Source organism: Stegodyphus dumicola, chromosome 8 (assembly GCF_044657685.1).
Source record: "Stegodyphus dumicola isolate Sdum_Otavi_A_Nest chromosome 8, ASM4465768v1".
Classification (NCBI taxonomy): domain Eukaryota; kingdom Metazoa; phylum Arthropoda; class Arachnida; order Araneae; family Eresidae; genus Stegodyphus; species Stegodyphus dumicola.
In genome coordinates, this window is record NC_140775.1 from 86,573,938 (window position 1) to 86,592,824 (window position 18,887).

Sequence of the window (18,887 nt, forward strand, 5' to 3'; positions counted from 1 at the left end):
GTGTAAAAGAGATCATAGGAATTTATTTTCCACACCGTTTGGTGTGGAATGACAGCTAGTTTTATAACTGAACCATTTTTCTCTGAAGAACAGTCGACAGCTGGACTACTGTGATGGCAGCTCATTTAGAGTCAATGTTAAAATGTTTCGTGATACATGAACTGCAGTAACGTGGCATTTTAGATACTACGATTTTTATGCATGGCTGGGCCCCACCTCACGTGTGTCGCACAGTTACTTAGGCAACATTTCACGAATGAACGTCTTATACACCAACACTTTCCCTCTTCCCACCAGACCTCAACCTCTGTGACTTTTAGCTATGGGGTTTTCTCAAAAGCACTGTTTATGGTGATAATCTAAACAATTTGGCAGAAATGAAAAATGTTAAACACTGACATGTCCGTAACATTCCTCCCGATATGCTAAGAGCTGCTGTTGAGAATGCAGTAACAGGATTTAACTTGCTTTCGGAAAATGCTAGAAGCTACATTGAACATGCTTTGTAACACGTTTCGGAAAATATTAAACACATTTTAAACAGATGTTTTCGTGTCTTATTTCATTTAAGAATCTTGTATACAGCGTCATTTTCCCCCTAATGATGAGTTTTTTTAACTATTTTTTTCCTCGCTGAAAATAAATTCTCATAACCTCCTTTACACGATTCCCAAGTTTGATAACATTTGGTACGGTAGTTTTCCTTTTATGACCATTTCAAATTGGAACTTTAATTATAACCACCATGTAAATTAAACTTTAAAAATTTTACAGTTTGGTTCAAGTCCCAGCTTTAAAAATATATATATAAATATAATCTTTTATATTAATCCTCTTAGAAAGAATGTTTTAAGAAGCTAATTTTTCTCTCGCGTTATAGATTGTATAAAAAAATGATCTTTAATATGATTTAGATTGTTTCAGCCGATATAAGAATCGGGTTACTCGGTGGTACAGAATTAACCCTGCTGAACTGTTTTATTTCTTTATCATTTAGCAAAAATCTTTTAATTAAAATATTTATTCTTTAGACTTCGCTTTTTTTATTTATAGTTAAAATGACTAGAAAATGAAAAGACGTCTTCAGCTGAAACGCAATTCATGTAATTGATATTTTAAAAAATTGACAAGAAAGCAAAATTTATGGAAGTCTAGCAATCGAAAAATCTTAATTTTCTTGCGTGTGCACTGAAAATAACTGTAGAAGGAAAGAAGAAAATTAGGGAGAAAAGTAAGCAAAAATTTGCAGGGAAATTTGGCTCTCTCAGACATACCAAGATGTTTCAAAAAGTTGGACGCTTTTGAAGATACTTTCAGGATACTTCAATGAATTTAGGTGTTCAAAGAAAAAACACTTGGACGTGTACACCAGCAAATACCATTAGTTGAGCTTGTGGTTAACAGAAAAGACAATATGGTTTAGACTATATGGTTGTATAAATTTAAATTACGTTATAGAACATCATATCGTATCATAAATGGAGAATCCCATGATTTTCTCATTCAAATTATTTGAAGATTCAGGAGTTTATCCAGTGATGCATGTGGATGTCACCTAAAGATGTTTTTTTTTTCCCTCTGATGAAACAGCGGCCGAGCGATAAAGTCACTGAACGCTGGTAGTTCTGTCCGAGGTCCGAATCCCACGAACGGGCTGGCTGCTTGGGCATTTTCGTGGTTTTTCCCATGTGCAACGTGTATGCCAGCCAGTTCCCCTTAGAAAGTCCTCCATGAAGGCATCCCTCCCCTTAGGCAGATAGCCCTAGTGTGCTTTGTCATAATTAAATAAACCAAAACCTCTTGATGAAACCAGTCTTTCCTTTCATCTCATACCTTCAAAATGTTTAGCCTCTAAAGACTGATAAAGGCTCTGACGAAATACTTCGTGAAGTCTTTCTAAGGGAAACCAGCTGTCATACACGATGCACATGAGAAAACCCACGAAAACGCCCATGCAACCAGCCCGTTTACCGGGATTCGAACCCCGGAGTGAACTACCAGTGTTCAGCGATGGTGAGCGCTCGGCCTTTTGTGGGCCTTTATGAAATGGAAGGCGATAACTTTATTTAAAATGATTGTCAGAAATATCAAGATATTTCGAAAAGTTGGATACTTTTTAATATACTTGCAGAATGCCTAAAGAAAAAGAGCGAGAATAAAGTAGAATGCCTGAAGAAAAAGAGAAGAAAAAATACATTTTACGGTAAAATTTAGTATTTGTATTTTTTTTTTTAAATTTAAAACTTTTTAATCTTATGATATTTGATTTTTACGATTTCAAAAATAAAATATTTGACTAAAATATGAATAACATTTAAGAAGCCAAATGTAGGATAAAATTGTCTAAAGCAATGGGCACAATGATAAAACTGTTTAAAGCAGTGTATGCAAGTCATCCTAAGTTAAAATGTCGCAATCCTAAGTTAAATGTCTCTCTTATTTATATATATCTTTTCTGAACGGAACATTGAAAGGCGTGTTAACTGTGCTTTACTGTATTTTCTCTTTTAATATATGCAGTTTTCAAACGCATCGTAGTCTGGGTTACAAAGTATTCAAACGCAATTCAAATAAATGAAATCAAATTCTGGAAAATTTATATTAATAAATATATTTAAAATGCTCAATTCGAAGGAATAAATAGAAAATTTTAAAACAATTATCTGAAGAGACAATGCAACACAAACAATTAAAATAAAAGTTAAGAATTTAAAAATTACCTAAAATAATAACTATGACAAAAAATATATATAAAGAAAACTATTTGAAAAAATAATAAATGCTGCACCTTTATTTACGCAGTTCGAATAGGTAAGTAGAAATTTTTAAAATAGTTATTCGGAAAAAAAAACCATGCAACTTAAACAATTAAAATGAAATTCGAAAAAGAAAAAATTACTTAAAATAATAAGTTATAATTAAAAATATAATATAAAGAATGTTATTTGGAAAAAAGGAACGATGGTGACTTTTTTTCTGCTCACAGGAAAGGAAACTAGGTTGCCATATATTAAGAAGTTTGCCAAGTGAACTATTCTTGGCGCAAACTGACAAAAAAGTGCCAACATAAATTTGTGAATTTCTCCGTAAATTTCGCTCCAAATTTTACAAAATTTCATATTTTGGCGTAATTTGAGTCGTAGAATCGAAATATGTAAAAAAATTGGTATGTTATTTCAGAAAAAGTCCGATTTTGTGTCAAAATACCTATGTTAGAATAGTGCTATATATAAAACTAATATATATCCTAAGTCGCGCTTTCGAGACATGAAGAACGCAATTTGAATTTTGCCAATCGGCCCAGTAGATCGGGAGATATAGGACTGTCCCATTTTTTTTTTTTTTTTTTTTTTTTTTTTTTGAGCAGTGTACATTCCGTTTAGTATTTGAATTTATCAGTGTTATTACACATCAGTTTGCCAGTGTACTTATGAGTTAGATCGAGATTTAGTTGTTTTTGACATAAGAATTTTATTTTGTTTTTATAAATCTGATTCGCTTACTAATATTATATTTATTAAGTACTATTTATTAGGTTTCCAAATCAGTCAAACCCAATAAATGGCCTCCAGGCTAAGATTGCTGATTACGGCTAGTTCGACTCACATTCAAACCCAGACAAACAAACTGGCTGTATGGTTGGGTTTTGTGGTTTCCCCTATGAGTAACATGAATATAAGTACTTTTTACTTAGAAAATTCTTCATTGAGACATCCATTTCCTTCGGCTAATAGATCTCGTTCCCTTTGCCATACTCAATAATTTTAAAATTTATCATAAAGACTAACAGAAGCATATAACAAAATAAAATTAAGTAAATGCATATAACAAAACTGAAATAAATGTATATAACGAAAAAAAATGAGGTAAGAAAAAATTTTTAATTATTTTTTAATGCAGTAGTTTCTAAATTGCGTTATTTTCTAATTTTATTTCATTTTTATGTATGTACACTTTATATCTAGGAACATGCATTTGTTCAGCATATCTATATATATTAATTAAATAAATCTGATTTGAAAATTCATGCACTAACGCACTATTCTTGTAACTTGAAAAACACTGCACGTAAAGTATTGAGAAAAATATTTATACAGAAAATTAAATTTTGTCTCCTCACTCAGTGCTGTGCACAACAATTTAAATAAGCTTATTAATTTTTTTCTTCGATATTAAAAACAACTTAGTTTCTTTTTTGTCTATATATGAAAAGTACCTAAATCTTGCTGTCAGACTGGAAATTCTTAAAAATATAAAACTGTTCTTTTTTTTTTTTTTTTTAAAGAAAAGGTTCTGGGAATTTCTCTAGGTCAGCAGGTAATAACAGGTTCACTGAATGCTTTGTTTGAAAAACCCAATAAAGTGGATGATTTCACCACCAAAAGACTTTCTTTAACAAAGCAGATGCAGTCCAAATGGCTTCCGAGAAGTGTTCGTATTTGAACAGCTAGAAGCTTGAGATGGAAGACTTAGTGTTCCCGAAGCAATCAGTCAGACAGCAATAAAATTTTTTATAGATATTTCTACTCTCTCTGTGAGTTCTTGAAGTCCTGGAATGATCGAAAGTTTATTTTCTTTTACATATACAAGGAAACTGCATGTAAAGCAAAATAATTCCAGGCACCCATTGTATGTTAATCATTGTACGTCCCCTCAGCTCTTCAGTTGGATGTTAGGAAAAGAAATTCCTATACCGCTTTTGTATTACTTGTATAGTGAAACATTTGAAAAAAAAAATAGCTTCATATGAAAAGTTTTTCTCTGATGAACGAACACAGCTGAAAACATGCTTCTGTCTTCTGTATAGCCACAAAACAGCATGAAGTAGTACTGTACTCTTTTGTGTTGTATAACATTTTTCTAAATTATTTTATTCTTAATTTTTTCCTCTCTATTTTTTTATAATACAGAAGCACTCTTTCAAATATGGCTGACCTATGAATCTAAATTTTTATACTACAAAATTTTATATAAAAACTAGCCATATTCATTAGACACAACTTTGTGTATATTATATTTATGAATACATGCCTGCATATAACAAAACTAAGCATACTGTTGATAAAATTAGTGATATAATTAATAATGAAAATACTGTTTAAGCTAAAAACTGATTTGAATCTTTTTTCATTATAGGGTAACACGAGCCAAACAGTTTTCGGTAGAAATATACAATTATGCTAATTTGACACATCAGATAGAAAATATTTTATCGTCATCATTGGCTATGATAAAAGGTTTTTTACGCTTAAGATTTTCGATTATGATAAAGCACACAAGACCTATTTGTCTAAGGGAAAGGAAGTCTTTGTGGAAGATTTTTTTGAGGGAAACAAACTGTTAATTCACAATTGCAGTTGTGAAAAACCCCTAAACCTCCCATGCAGGTGTTAGGATTTAGTGATCTTACCACTTGGAGACTAGTTGGCTTTCTGAACTTATGCAATATATATCAGAATTTGGATATTTGCATAAAAAACGAGCAAAATAAAATGGCAGATTGCAAATAGTACATTTTACTGAAAACAAAATTTCCTTGAAAAAGGAAAATTAATTGTACGGAATACGATTGATGCATTTAATTTTATGGCGGCCAATAACAGCACTGTTCAAAAGTTTTAGTAGAGGAAATCAGATGTTTTAGAGGTTATTCACTGAACTATAGTGAATTTAAATTACTGTTTGTGTATTATTAGCAGACTTAAAATAAGAAAAATATTTATTCTAATAAAAATTTCTGTTTAAAAAAACCTCCCTAGTAAGGTATTTCCTTCGGTTAGAGATTTGGTGTCAATAATTATGCTATGTTCAAACAAGACATTTATTTAGAACATAATGCTTCAAAAAATGAATGCTGGGATCCCTAGACAAAAGTATCACTGGAAAATATATCTCCAAAAAATATTTAATTATTCATATTCTTATGATTAATTATTAAATAATTAATAACTGTTATAATTATTAAATGCAATGCTTATTTATTCTTTACAAAATGTACAGCAACATTCTTTCTTTACAAAAATACCATACTGAACAAATTATATTGTAAGCTAATAAGTAACAACATTGCTTTGTTTGTTATTAATATGTCTCATCTTTCCTATTTCAGATAAAGTTTACTAGAGTTTCTTGGACAGGAAAGCAAAAATTTTTAAATTGAGTCAATAAATTTATGATACACTGAAAACAGTTTTAGGTCATAATTCCCTTTCTGAATATCTTGAACGCATATAAAAAAGTAAAATGCAAATTTAATACCGATATTATCACCATCTCAGCCCTTAAATAACACCCACATGTTGCGTTTATTACTCTTAAAACTACATAATAATTAAAGCAAAAAGAAATTATTTAAAATAATTATTATTTGCACACAGTTGAAGAATATAGGAAAATGTTGAAAGTTTTAAAGATTTTTAATTAATGACAAAAATACAGAAAACCAGAAATAATACGAAATGTTTCAGCAATATCTCAGAAGGAATGAAAGTTGCCCCAGATATATGTCAGAATAGATTTTAATGATAGCAGTTTAATCAGTCTGCATTGAAATTCAGGTGATAATCAGTGACATACAGATTTAGGTTACTTAGGTTAAAAATGCGTAATAATTAAAAATTTAACCACGTAAATTTTGAAACCAATTTATTTGAAAATAAGATTGTCTTAGGGAAGTAAACTTTTCAGTTTCGCAGCTATACTTGCGCCATTGAGATGGTCATCAAAGAGAGCCTAGACTTTTGCAATTCTCTTGAGAGCTCACATCTACGGAACAATATCTAGTACTCAATCTCACTTAATGGAATGACTGAAGTAAAATTCTGGGAGGGATGAGAAATAACAAAACAACTGCCTGACAATTTTCAGAGGTTTAGGGTTATTTTTGCGATGTTTTACGGGAAGTTTGGTTTAAAACTAGAAATACTTCTAAAGGGATTCGCAGGAAATAACTCAACAGGCTAAGGGTTAAGCATAATTTAATTCCCAATAATAAAAGAAGACGTTACTTTGTTGTAGCAAAGCTTAGTTTCTCTAAATTGGCAACAAATCCACTATTCTGCTAAGTTTCAAATGTAAACAAATATGGCTGCTATGGTAAACAAATTAGGCTTAGCCATACTTACACAACTTTTAAATATAATTCTACAACTAGATCATGCAGGTTAACTAAAGACATAAAAACCTTAACCGGATGATAAGAACAACATAATTCAATCCTTTTTAAAGCAAAATATGCACAATTTACAATTACAAACATACAAGAATAAAGAAAGTAAGCTCGCTGAGCTGAGTAACAGAGTGGATATATATATATATATATATATATACATTTAAATATACTTTTGGTGCAGCCGATTGCAACCAAAATGGGAGGTGCACATCTACATGTTATAGCAGGCCTTTTATGCAAAATTTCAGTGTTCTGAGGCTACTTGTTTTTGAGTTATGCGAGATACATACGTATGTACAGACGCCATGAAAAAATCTCTTTAGAATCCATTTAAAATCAGTTTTATAATTTTTTTGGGAAAAAGAGTCCTTTATTTCGTCCTCGTGTACAGATGTGATGCAAAAACATCATTAAATTGCATTCAATAGCGGTCAAAATGGATATTTTCGTTGAAATATGACACCCAAAATTTTTTGCAATTACAATACTTCCTTTTTACTTTGTACAAGGAACTAAAAAGGACAACACATCTCACAAGAGACTAAATATTTAAACATTAACACACATGAGCAGATGCCAGACATCAGCCACGTATAGGCAATAAAAAGTGATAAAAAAGCAGTACGTAAATCTTGGTGAAAAAATTCAAGTTTTTATCCTCGTGCTATGGTGAGCACATATGAATATTGAGCAGCAAAGATGAATGTTCCCACCTCACTGCAATGAGGATTTCTGCCATAGTACTCCCCCCTCCATGTGCAGAGGCAATAGAGGTCAGAGATACCTTGGGTTAAACTTGACCCTTCTGCTAGAACAACCAGGTGGTGTTTCGTTGGCTGGCACAGGTGTTTCAACTGTAGTGCCCGATGAATTTACTGTAAAGAGTCTGTTCAGGAAAGGAAACTGATGATAGAGTGTCTAGAACTAAAAATGCTGGTTTCAGGTAATCAATGCCAATCACAAATTCCTTTTTTTTAATGAGAAGTGTAAAATTTTTATTAATGAAAAAATAAAAAGTAATAAGAGTAATAAGAAGTGTAAACCTTTTTATTACTTTAAATGGGCAAATTGGGTAAATTAAATTAATACGGGCAAATCAATGGGGGTTTAAATGCATCGGGCCTCAGAAACACGCGTGTACATGACTCTAAAGCTGGGGACATGGAAAACTTATGGCTAACACGAGCTGATATCAGTACTCGGGACATCTCTGTCATTGCCTCACACAGTTCCTGTATAAATGAAGTCGGGTTAACAAAATAGAAACCTGTGGGAATTGGGAAAACTCCACGGGAAGGCAAGTAGTAGTTCTGTAGACCATCTCTGAGCAGGTTCCACCCAGATCTTCCTTGTATGTTGATCAAAGACCAAGAAGCACAATTGGAAGACTCACCATCCATTGAAATATTATCGCTAATCAACGCCTGTGGTGAATTGTGAAATCTCTTAAGTAACCCATTTGTTGCAGGGTGGTATGAGGTAGTCTGAGTTTGATGAAAACCAAGAAATTTATTAAGAATACTGAATATGCATGATCCAAATTGTTGGCCTTGATCGGTACTTACGGTGATGGGAACTCAAACCTTAGCAATTCAATAGGTGAAAAATGTTTGGGCAACCATTTTTGTCAAAATATCTTTCAATGGTATTGCTTGCTGCCATCAGAAAAATCGGTCAATGAGATTTAAAAAGTAGGAATATCCTTCCAAGGGTGACAGGGGCCTGACTATAATTAAATGCACATGCTCAAAACATTGACTGGGTATGGCGAAGGACTGCAATGGGCTATGAGTATGACATATAACTTTGGACTGCTGGCAGTCGATGTAAGCATGAGTCCAGGCAACAAACTCCTTTGACACAGAAAACAAACAATCAGTCTTTTTGTTAGTCATATTCTTGGGTAAGAAAGTCCATGGGATGAATCAAATGCTGCCCTGCAAAGTTGGCTGGAAACAAACAGACCTATCTTGTCACCACTTACATCATAATATATATTTAATCCAGGAGACAATTCAATCTTTTGTAGTTTTAATGAGTTACTTTCAGTGGACAACATGTGATTCAGTTCAGGATCATTATGTTGAAATTCAGCAATCTGTGCAAAACTTGTTACATCCAGCTTATTAACAGCAGTAATTCCTCACAATGTATCTGCTACAATATTTTCTGGTCCAGAAACATATTGTATGTTGGCACTGAATTGGGCAGTATAAATATAATTCATATGCTTAAGCTTCCTGAGTGAAACATAATATGAATTTTTTCTGAGCAAAAATATTAGAGGACAATGATCTGTATATATTGTAAAACCTTGTTCCTCAAGATTATGTTCAAAATGTCTTACAGGAGAGTAGATAGCGAGTAATTCTCTATCTTATGTACTGTATTTAGTTTCAGCTGGAGTCAATTTTCAGGAGAAAAAAGCCTGTGATTGAAGGTCATTATCGTGTTGCAAGTGCAAAATGGCTCCAATAGCCATATCTGAGGCATCGATCATTAATGGCAACTGCTGACCGAGAGCATGGTAACAAAGTGTCACTGAATTTAGATCACTTTTTATATTTTTCGAAGGCCGCAGTTGTTTCCACTGTCCAAGCATTGGCATGTTTATATTTCTTCTTAGAATCTTTAAAAAGAGTGTGAAGTGGAGCTTGGGTAGTAACTGCTTTAGGCAAAAATCGTTATAAATTCTACACTGCCAAAAACCTCTTTAATTCAGATATTATTACAGTATTAGTGAAGTTAGATATCAACACAGTTTTTTTTTTTCTTTTTTTTTTTCAGAAACCTGAAGGGGTAATTTAGCAGCCAAGAAATGATAATGATGACTTTCCCCAGAATTCATGTAGAAGGATTCAGTTTTAACCTGTATTTTTGCAATCTATCAAAAAACAAACGAATGTGGCTCTCATGCTCATGTTCATTTGCTGACACCACAAGCAAATCATCAAAGTAAGAAACACAGAAGTCTAAGCCAGAAAGTACTTAATAAATAAATATATCTCTGGAATGTTTGTCCTGTGTTTTGCAAACCAGACAGAACTCAAATAATCCAAATCACAGTTTGTTTGAGGCACATCCTCTGGGTTAACAGGGATTTGATGGTATGACCTAGCTAAATTAAGTGTTAAAAAAAATATTTTTTTCAAAATTAAATCTGCATACAGTCCTGAATATGTGGAATGCAATACCAGTCAGGAACAGTCACAACATTCAAGTAGCGATAGTCACTGTAAGGGTGCCAGTCACCATTACCCTTATGGACCATGTGAAGAGGGCTGGTCAAAGCCATCAGAAAGGCCTAAGAATCACAAATCTTCAACTAACAGTTAAAACAAACTTTATTTAACATTTAAAAAAGTACATCTCGCAAGAGGCTAAATACTTAAACATTTACACACTCAAGCTGACACCAGACATCAGCCATGAACAAACAGGCTTTAAAAAATTCAAGTTTTTATCCTTACGCTATGGTGAGTATATATGCATAACTGTGCAGCCCAGATGAATGTTGCCACTAACTGCAATGAGGATTTCCGCCATAAAGCTTAAGAATCAGGATTACTGAAACTGAAAGCATTATGTCCATTATTCATTCAAAGTTAGATTCCTCTTCATGGCTAAGTTTGAAAAATTTATTTTTGTTACCCCAGAATATGACAAAGAACTTGCAAATGATGAAAAAGGTTTCTTAAAATCTATTAGACTAGTGTTGAAAAAGGACTTTACTACAACTGAAAACAAGTGTACATTCAGATGTTCTAGATTAGGCCCCATGCACCCCTTTCATCATTGCTAGATGACCATTTTCTCCTTCTTCCCAAAACTAAAAAAATACATATACATTTATTTAAATAATTTTTGAAACTTGAATAAAAGCAAGCAGTTTTTTATATTCACAAACTAAAAACTAAATACTTGACAGGTAAATAAAAGGTGCATTCCCCTCCATGGAATTCTGCCTTGGTTGAAAACCCCTGTTTTATATCATTACAAAACATGGTCTCCACCCTCTTCTCAATTTAAAAGAGGTTTCTAATGCCTACAAAAGCATTAAAGAAAAATTAAATGATCAAGCATATTGCTGTACTTTGAGACTTCTGTATCAGCCAGAACAGAAGGTGTAACTCAACCTTGAAACTGAGACAGAAAGAAACAAAAAGTATTGATGCTAACAATTTGCTTGCTTGGTGATTCAGAGGTATAACTAAATGACTCTTTTCCTCTCCCCTTCTTTTCTAACCCCAATTTTCTAAATATTCAACTTAATCTACTTTCTGAAAACTCAGCCTAACATATCATCATTAATACTGTTAGCATTCCTGTGTGCATGCAAACTTCTAAATTGGAATCACACTCATATATTATAATGATCTAAAATTAATTTTAAAACCTTTACAAAAAATACTCTTATCTCTTTAACAAACTGAAATTTGATGTCTGAGCTAAGTATGTTAAAAAAAAAAAAAAAGTTAAGAACTTTACATTCAAGAAAAAAAATTAAAAGTTTTTTTTTTTTTTTTTTTTTTTCCCCCAGCAAACAGGAAAATTCATAATAAATGCGATTAAAAGAAAAATAATACTAACCTCTTCTTCCCTTTTCCTTGCATTTTCTTGCTCTTCTTCCCAAGCAGCTAATATTGTATCTTTGTACTCCTTACATATTATAAAGCCATCAAAACTATAAAAAAATAATTAACTATTATTAATGATTAGAAAATGAAACTGCAAAAATGACTTCAAATTTTATGATTATTTACTGACACATTTAATTTATAGTTGATGATTATAAATAAAATTACAAATTTTAAATAATAGGTTTTCAATAATTTTTATATCCAAAGCAATATAAGTTATTTAATATTACAGAATTCATTTTCAAATTATATTTATTATTTTAATGGAAAAGCATTTAAAAACACATTCTTCATGCACTAATATGAAAAATGCATTCGCAAAATTGAACAAAAATAAAAACTTGTGAAACACAGCATGGATAGAATTTCTAGGAATTAATAATAACTTGATTGATATAATGATTTTAAGTAATTAAAAGTTTTAAAATACATAAATATAAAATACTTCAAAATTTTTTATCAAAATTTTGTTTTACACAAACATTAAATGCACAAGATACTAAATTACATCAATGATCTTTTTAATAAAAAAATAAATACATTAGTTTTATTAATAGCAGTCATTAGTTTTTTATCAGATTTGAGTGTATAAGTGTTTGAATGAAAAATTTGCAAAAAAATATGGTTAAAACAAATCGATTCTGCAATTATAATGTAATGTTTAAAAAACAACTGCACACAGGTTTCCAAATATATGCACAAACACTTTTAAAAGTAAGAAATGCTATAGCAATTAAAGAAAATTAATGCAAAATTTGTTTTGAATTTTATTAAAAAATTTTCAGACTAAAAAGAAGTTTAAAAATAAACGACAAATTTTGTGTTATACACATACATACACTATAGGGACAAAAACTGTCAACTAGCACCTATAATAAAAAGACATCATAGGTCCACCTACACCAGAAAAAGTGTTATCATTTACTGAAATGTGACAGTATATTATCAGTCTACCTTAGCTATAATACTTAATTATGGCCAAAGGCAGACTTATAATATGTCCATACATTTCAGTTATGAATTAATAATATACACATTCATGCCCAAAGCTTTTGATAATACAGTCAGTACTCAATTAACTGAGGCTAATTAACTCAGCCTTCTCTTTTTTAAAAAATTAAGTTTATTTAAATAACATTGATGTCACAGCATTTAGGAACCATTTTTATCAATAACATATTCAACTCCCGTATTTAATTGTAAATAATCTGGAATAAATAACATTAAAAAAATACTGGCAAATCATTAATACTATTTTTCTGTTAATTATAATGCATCGTATTCCTCTTTGCTGCTTTTTTTCACTGCTGTAGAATTAATCATAAGTTATCTGTGGACATTGCTCTCAGAATTTCTCTGGTAAACAGAGTATTTACTATATAACGAATACTTTCATAGGGTAATACAACTTTCCTTTATTAAACAGTCACCCCTGAAAGTGACTAGAGTTCTTCAGATACATTAAAGATCACATTTATCATTACATTCATTATCTTTTCAAAATTATGAAATATGTATCAAGACAACTACTAAAATCTCTCTTCATTGTCAAACTAAAATATTTCACTTCGTTATCAAACTAAAATATCTCATTTCATTATCAAACTAAAATATTTGATGCACATATTTGATAATCAAGGCATTGCATTTCCAGACCAGCATATTTTAATATTCTGAGAATGTAACTGGATGAACACTTCAATTCATAACACAGGGCAAACTCACAAATGACATATTATTTTACAAAATATAATTCATGGAAACCAATTTAAATAAAGTTTAAAATTTTATGACATTTTTCCTCATGCAATTTATACAAGAATTTATCACTATTTGTATATACATTTATCACCAAAAAGCATATTATATCTCATAAGAATGCACAAAATTGCCATATACCAAGAGGATATTCTGAGATACCAAGAAGATTTGCATGATAAATATAAATCAATTAAAAGAATTTCATACATACACAGGATGAACACTTCCTTTATGGCCATCAAATCCTACCACTGCAGGACTGCAATCAATGCCCAGCTTACGGGCAATACGATTCAATCCAGGAACTTAAAAAGAGAAAAAAAGGCATATTTCTAAAAATAACATTCTCCACACAGCAAATACTTCTCAGAAAATATCAGAACACACACAGATAATGAAGAAAGGACACCTTTCATTAACATAAAAGTGATAAAAATAACAATTTTTAACCAACTGAATGTGATTGTCCCACAATTTAACAACAAAACCGTTATCTTCATATACCAAATTTAAAATAACAGAAATTATTAAAAAAGTTTAATACTTTAACATAATTCTATCAATACTGATAATAATTTATCTTAAAAATTATATGTTTCCAATGTAATGATAGTTCCAATGTAATAATTCTCGCCGTAATCTTCAATAAATCTGACAGAGAATAATATATACAATTCATTTGTATGTTAACAAGTACTCTCTCTTTCTGTTACCAATAATATAGAAAATATTCCAAATGTAATGAGTATCAGTATATGTAAAGCTACCCCCCCCCCGAAAAAAAAAACGTCTCGTCCAAACAAGTCTTACGTAGCAGAAAAATAACATGTTGGGTTTCTACAAGTATATATAAACTCTTTTAACTAACTAAAATCACAGTAAATATTTTTAGGGCTCTTGATTTGGGAAAGGGGATTAAATTTTGCAAAGTGCTTTGAATATTCTGATTTTGTGATCAGTTATGCTTTATAACAATTTTTTGTTAACATACAATTCATTTGTATGTTAACAAGTACTCTCTCTTTCTGTTACCAATAATATATAAAATATTCCAAATGTAATGAGTATCAGTATATGTAAAGCTACCCCCCCCCCCGAAAAAAAAAACGTCTCGTCCAAACAAGTCTTACGTAGCAGAAAAATAACATGTTGGGTTTCTACAAGTATATATAAACTCTTTTAACTAACTAAAATCACAGTAAATATTTTTAGGGCTCTTGATTTGGGAAAGGGGATTAAATTTTGCAAAGTGCTTTGAATATTCTGATTTTGTGATCAGTTATGCTTTATAACAATTTCAAAATTCAGCACATATTTTATGAATGTGTCGAGATGTTTGTGTAGTATATATATTACACTAACTACTTAACAATATATAACAAATAATGCATTTTATTTAGAAAAATACAAGTTATTTCTAACAAAACACTTATAATTAAAGGTAACTGTAATTTTTGCTGAAAATTATCGAAAGATCCCTAAACGATTACTATTATGGCTAACAGCAAATATAAAAAATTAATTATGAAAATCTTTACCAATTTAATCTTTCAGAGTTCAGAAATTATAAATTAAGAGAAGAACACTACTTGAAAAATGCATGCACAATTATGATTCAATGTTTTATAACAAACAATAAAAGTGAGTGTCCTTATTACAAGATAACCAAAAAGGTTCTTGTCATTTTGGACAGTTAGAAAGAAAGAGTCATACAACAAATAATAATCACCGCTAATCCCCAAAGTAATTCATATCAGCATCTAATGTCTTTTGCCAATGAGTGGCTAGCTGTGCAATGACAACGTAGTAAAACTCAGGAATCTTGGACGTAAAGAAGTTCGTGAGGGCCTTTTCGAGGTCTGGCCGGTTGTTGGAGGATTTCCCATGAAGATGGTTGTCGAGGGAATGAAAAAGGTGGTAGTCTGTTGGCACGAGGTCTGAGGAGTATGGTGGACAGGATAGTGTCTCCCAGCTCAGTCGCTACATGGTGTCCCTGGCCTCCCAAGCCACGTGTGGCCTCGCATTGTCATGAAGGAGGAACAGACTCTTACGATTGATCAATGCTGACTCTTTATGCATCAGTGCATGATGAATATGTTCCAACTGCTAGTACTGGCCTGCCATGATGGTTTGGCCTACTGGCAGCAGCTTATAGTGCTCTACTTGGCGACAAGTCCATAAGATACAGAGTATAATCTTGCGTGGGTGGACAGAAGGTGTCACAATGTGAGGCATAAGGTTTCGTGGTGACAACCAATGTCTGGAATGCCTGGGTGTGTCATACTGGACTCACTTTTCATCGCTTGATCAAATATGAATGCACTGCGGTGTCGAGTAAGCAATGACAAACAGGCAGCGACACGCTATTGCTTGTTTGCATCAGACAGTGAGTTAGGTACCCACTTGCTCACATTATATGTCTTTCCTATGCAGTGCAAATGGAGTTTGATTGTTTCATCAGATACCTGGAAGTGTGCAAAGCTCACCATATGTTTGGTTACTGTCACTCTCTATAGTACTCTCAGGGTCTCGTCATTCAGCGCTTGTGGCCAATCACTGTGTGATGCATCACTAAGAGACATATCCCCTGACCTGAAATTCTGGAACCATTGCCTAAATGTTCATTCCTTAATGGCATTATCCCCAAAGGCTTGGCAAATTCAGCGATCTGATTCTGCTGCTGACAGGCCCACTTTAAAATCATATAGCAAACAACTCCGAACGAGCGCCTTCTATGTGCCCATTTCAGTATGTCGTTGTGCGAATTATGTTTGAAGTACCGATGCAATGCACTTTTATACTCTTGGTTAATGTCAGATTCCCATCCCCAGGTTTGGCGACTATTTTTATGTTGGGGTTTACTCTTCCAATGTCATATCAGAAACGACAAGAACTTTTTTGGTTACTTTGTATTAACAACTGCCTACTGCTTTCTGAACTTAAAAACTTTAAATTTATAATTTATTCACTTTTCTGTTTATTACTTTACTGTTTCTGGCTGTCTAAATTGGATAAAAGAGTGATGATCATTAGATCACAATATCAGGTTCATTACATTTCCAATAGATTTCATGGTTATATAATATTCCCCACAGTTCATTTTGCCTCACCAGTCCAAAAATCTTCCTTAGAATTTTTCTTTAATATCAGCATCTTTCTCTGTCTTGTTGAATGTCCAGCATTTGTTTCTGTATTGGGCCACAGATTTTTTCAAAGTCTTATATAAACTTATTTTGGTTTTTATGTTAATTAATTTGGATTTAAGTTGGTTTCCAAGTCCATAAAATCATGTTGGCCCTGTATAGAAAGATAGATATCCTGTTTTTAATTTCAGTTTTAATGTCATTGCAGTTTGAAATTATTGTACCCAGATAAATTTTGTCTTATCCTCATTGATGGTTAGACCCATCTTCCCTGCTGCATATTCAAGTAAGAAAAATGCCTCAACAACAGCCCGTTTGGATTGTCCAATGATATCAATGTCATTGGCAAAAGCTAGCAGTTGAATTTTCTCTGTAGAATAGCTCCACTTGTATTCAGTTGAGAGTCTTACATGGCCTTTTCCACTGCTTAGTTAAACAACAGACAAGAAAGTGAGTCTCCCTGTCACAGACTTTTCTTAGCATAAAAGGCTCTCAGAAAAATGACAAAATCTTAATTCTGCAATTCATACTCTTAAGCGTGATACTTGTAAATATATACAGTCAAAAGTCGTTAATTCGGACACCCATAATCCGGAATGATCTATAATCCGGACCTCAAAGCTACAAACTTTCTGCGCATGCGTCGCATTGACGCATGCACGTAAGACCTTTACGGCTGCGAATATGCGTGTGCGCATGCGCAAAATATGTTTACCTATGCGCGTTTAATGTATAATGGACAGTATAACCTAAGCTAAAATTATCTAATTCAGTTAATGTTGCAAATAGCGCTGTTTCTTAATCTTCGAATTCGATCCGGCTTATTATTTTTTGCAGACTGTTAGAGCAATTTTATAAAAGCATACTTGAACTTTCGATTATGTCAAATAGAATTTCCGATATATATTTACTAATATGTAAAGGATCTACAAAGCGAAAGTATGTTTCGAAGTCCATTAAACAAAAGTGGAATTGCTGCAAAAAATGACCTAACCATTCTGAAATCTGTTTATCAATTTCATGCTGCTCTGCGGGGGGGGGGGGGGACGCTGCGGCACGCAATGAATTGGAAGTTGATCTGTCAGCACTATCCTCATTTTCAGGGCAGATATTTTCATTTTATTTGGCTTATAATTTCCTTACTAAATGTAGTATTTCATCTCAATGTATTCCGTCTTTGATATGATTTAAATCAAATTCCTCGTCATTATAATTTGCTTCCGATAGTGAAGAAAGTGACACAGAGGTTATTGAAAACAAAAAAATTTCGATTGACAAATTAGTTGGTATTCTCGACACAGCAATTATAGGACTTGAACAGCGGAACATTGTAACTGAACAAGAAATTATGTCTGTTTATAGAATTAAAGAGAAAGTATTATCACATAAAACAAAGCAACTTAAACAACTTACATTGAAAGAAATGTTTAATAAAGCAAACAAATAAATATTAAGCTCTTTTTTTTTTTGTAAATTTTGATACCCTTTAGATCATAATTGTTCTTTATTTCATAAATTACGGTTTCATATTTTTAATTTTATAATTTCTGCATGCCATCTTACCAGATTTAAACTGATGATCTGTAATACGGAAAAATCGATATTCCAGAATCGCCGAAGTCCCGACGAGTCCGGATTAACGACTTTTGACTGTATACGACGTTTGACTGCACATAATATACTACTTAACTTCATCTGTAAAGTTGAGGATAAAGGGATAGAAAAGTTGTAAAGTTGAGAATAAAGTTGAGGATAAAGATAGTAAAGTTGAGGATAAAGGACGCTTAAGAGTATGAATTGCAGAATTAAGATTTTGTCATTTTTCTGAGAGCCTTTTATGCTAAGAGAAGTCTGTGACAGGGAGACTCACTTTCTTGTCTGTTGTTTAACTAAGTATACAGTCAAAAGTCATTAATCCGGACACCCATAATCCGGAATGATCTATAATCCGGACCTCAAAGCTACAAACTTTCTGTGCATGCGTCAACGCATTCGTAATACCTTAACGCATGCGCATAATACGTTTATGCATGTGCATTTAATGTATAATGGATGGTATAAGCTAAGCTAAAATTATCTAACTATCTATTTCAGTTAATGTTGCAGATTGCGTTGTTCCTTAATCTTCGAATTGGATCCGGCTTATTAATTTTTTGCAGACTGTTAGAGCAA

The 18,887-nt window shown here is 32.2% G+C and overlaps 1 protein-coding gene across 3 annotated transcripts in view; it reads right to left on the reverse strand.

Moving 5' to 3' along the window:
- The window catches only part of Xpc (DNA repair protein complementing XP-C cells homolog), an 81,187-nt gene that overhangs the window by 11,174 nt on the left and 51,126 nt on the right, over positions 1 to 18,887 (reverse strand). For all 3 annotated transcript variants that reach the window (XM_085822078.1, XM_085822079.1, XM_085822077.1), the window contains 2 exons: positions 13,784 to 13,877; positions 11,762 to 11,855 (listed from right to left, as the gene is read on the reverse strand). In XM_085822078.1, coding sequence (XP_085678204.1) covers positions 11,762 to 11,855; positions 13,784 to 13,877 — 188 coding nt within the window. The remainder of the gene's footprint in view (positions 1 to 11,761; positions 11,856 to 13,783; positions 13,878 to 18,887) is intronic.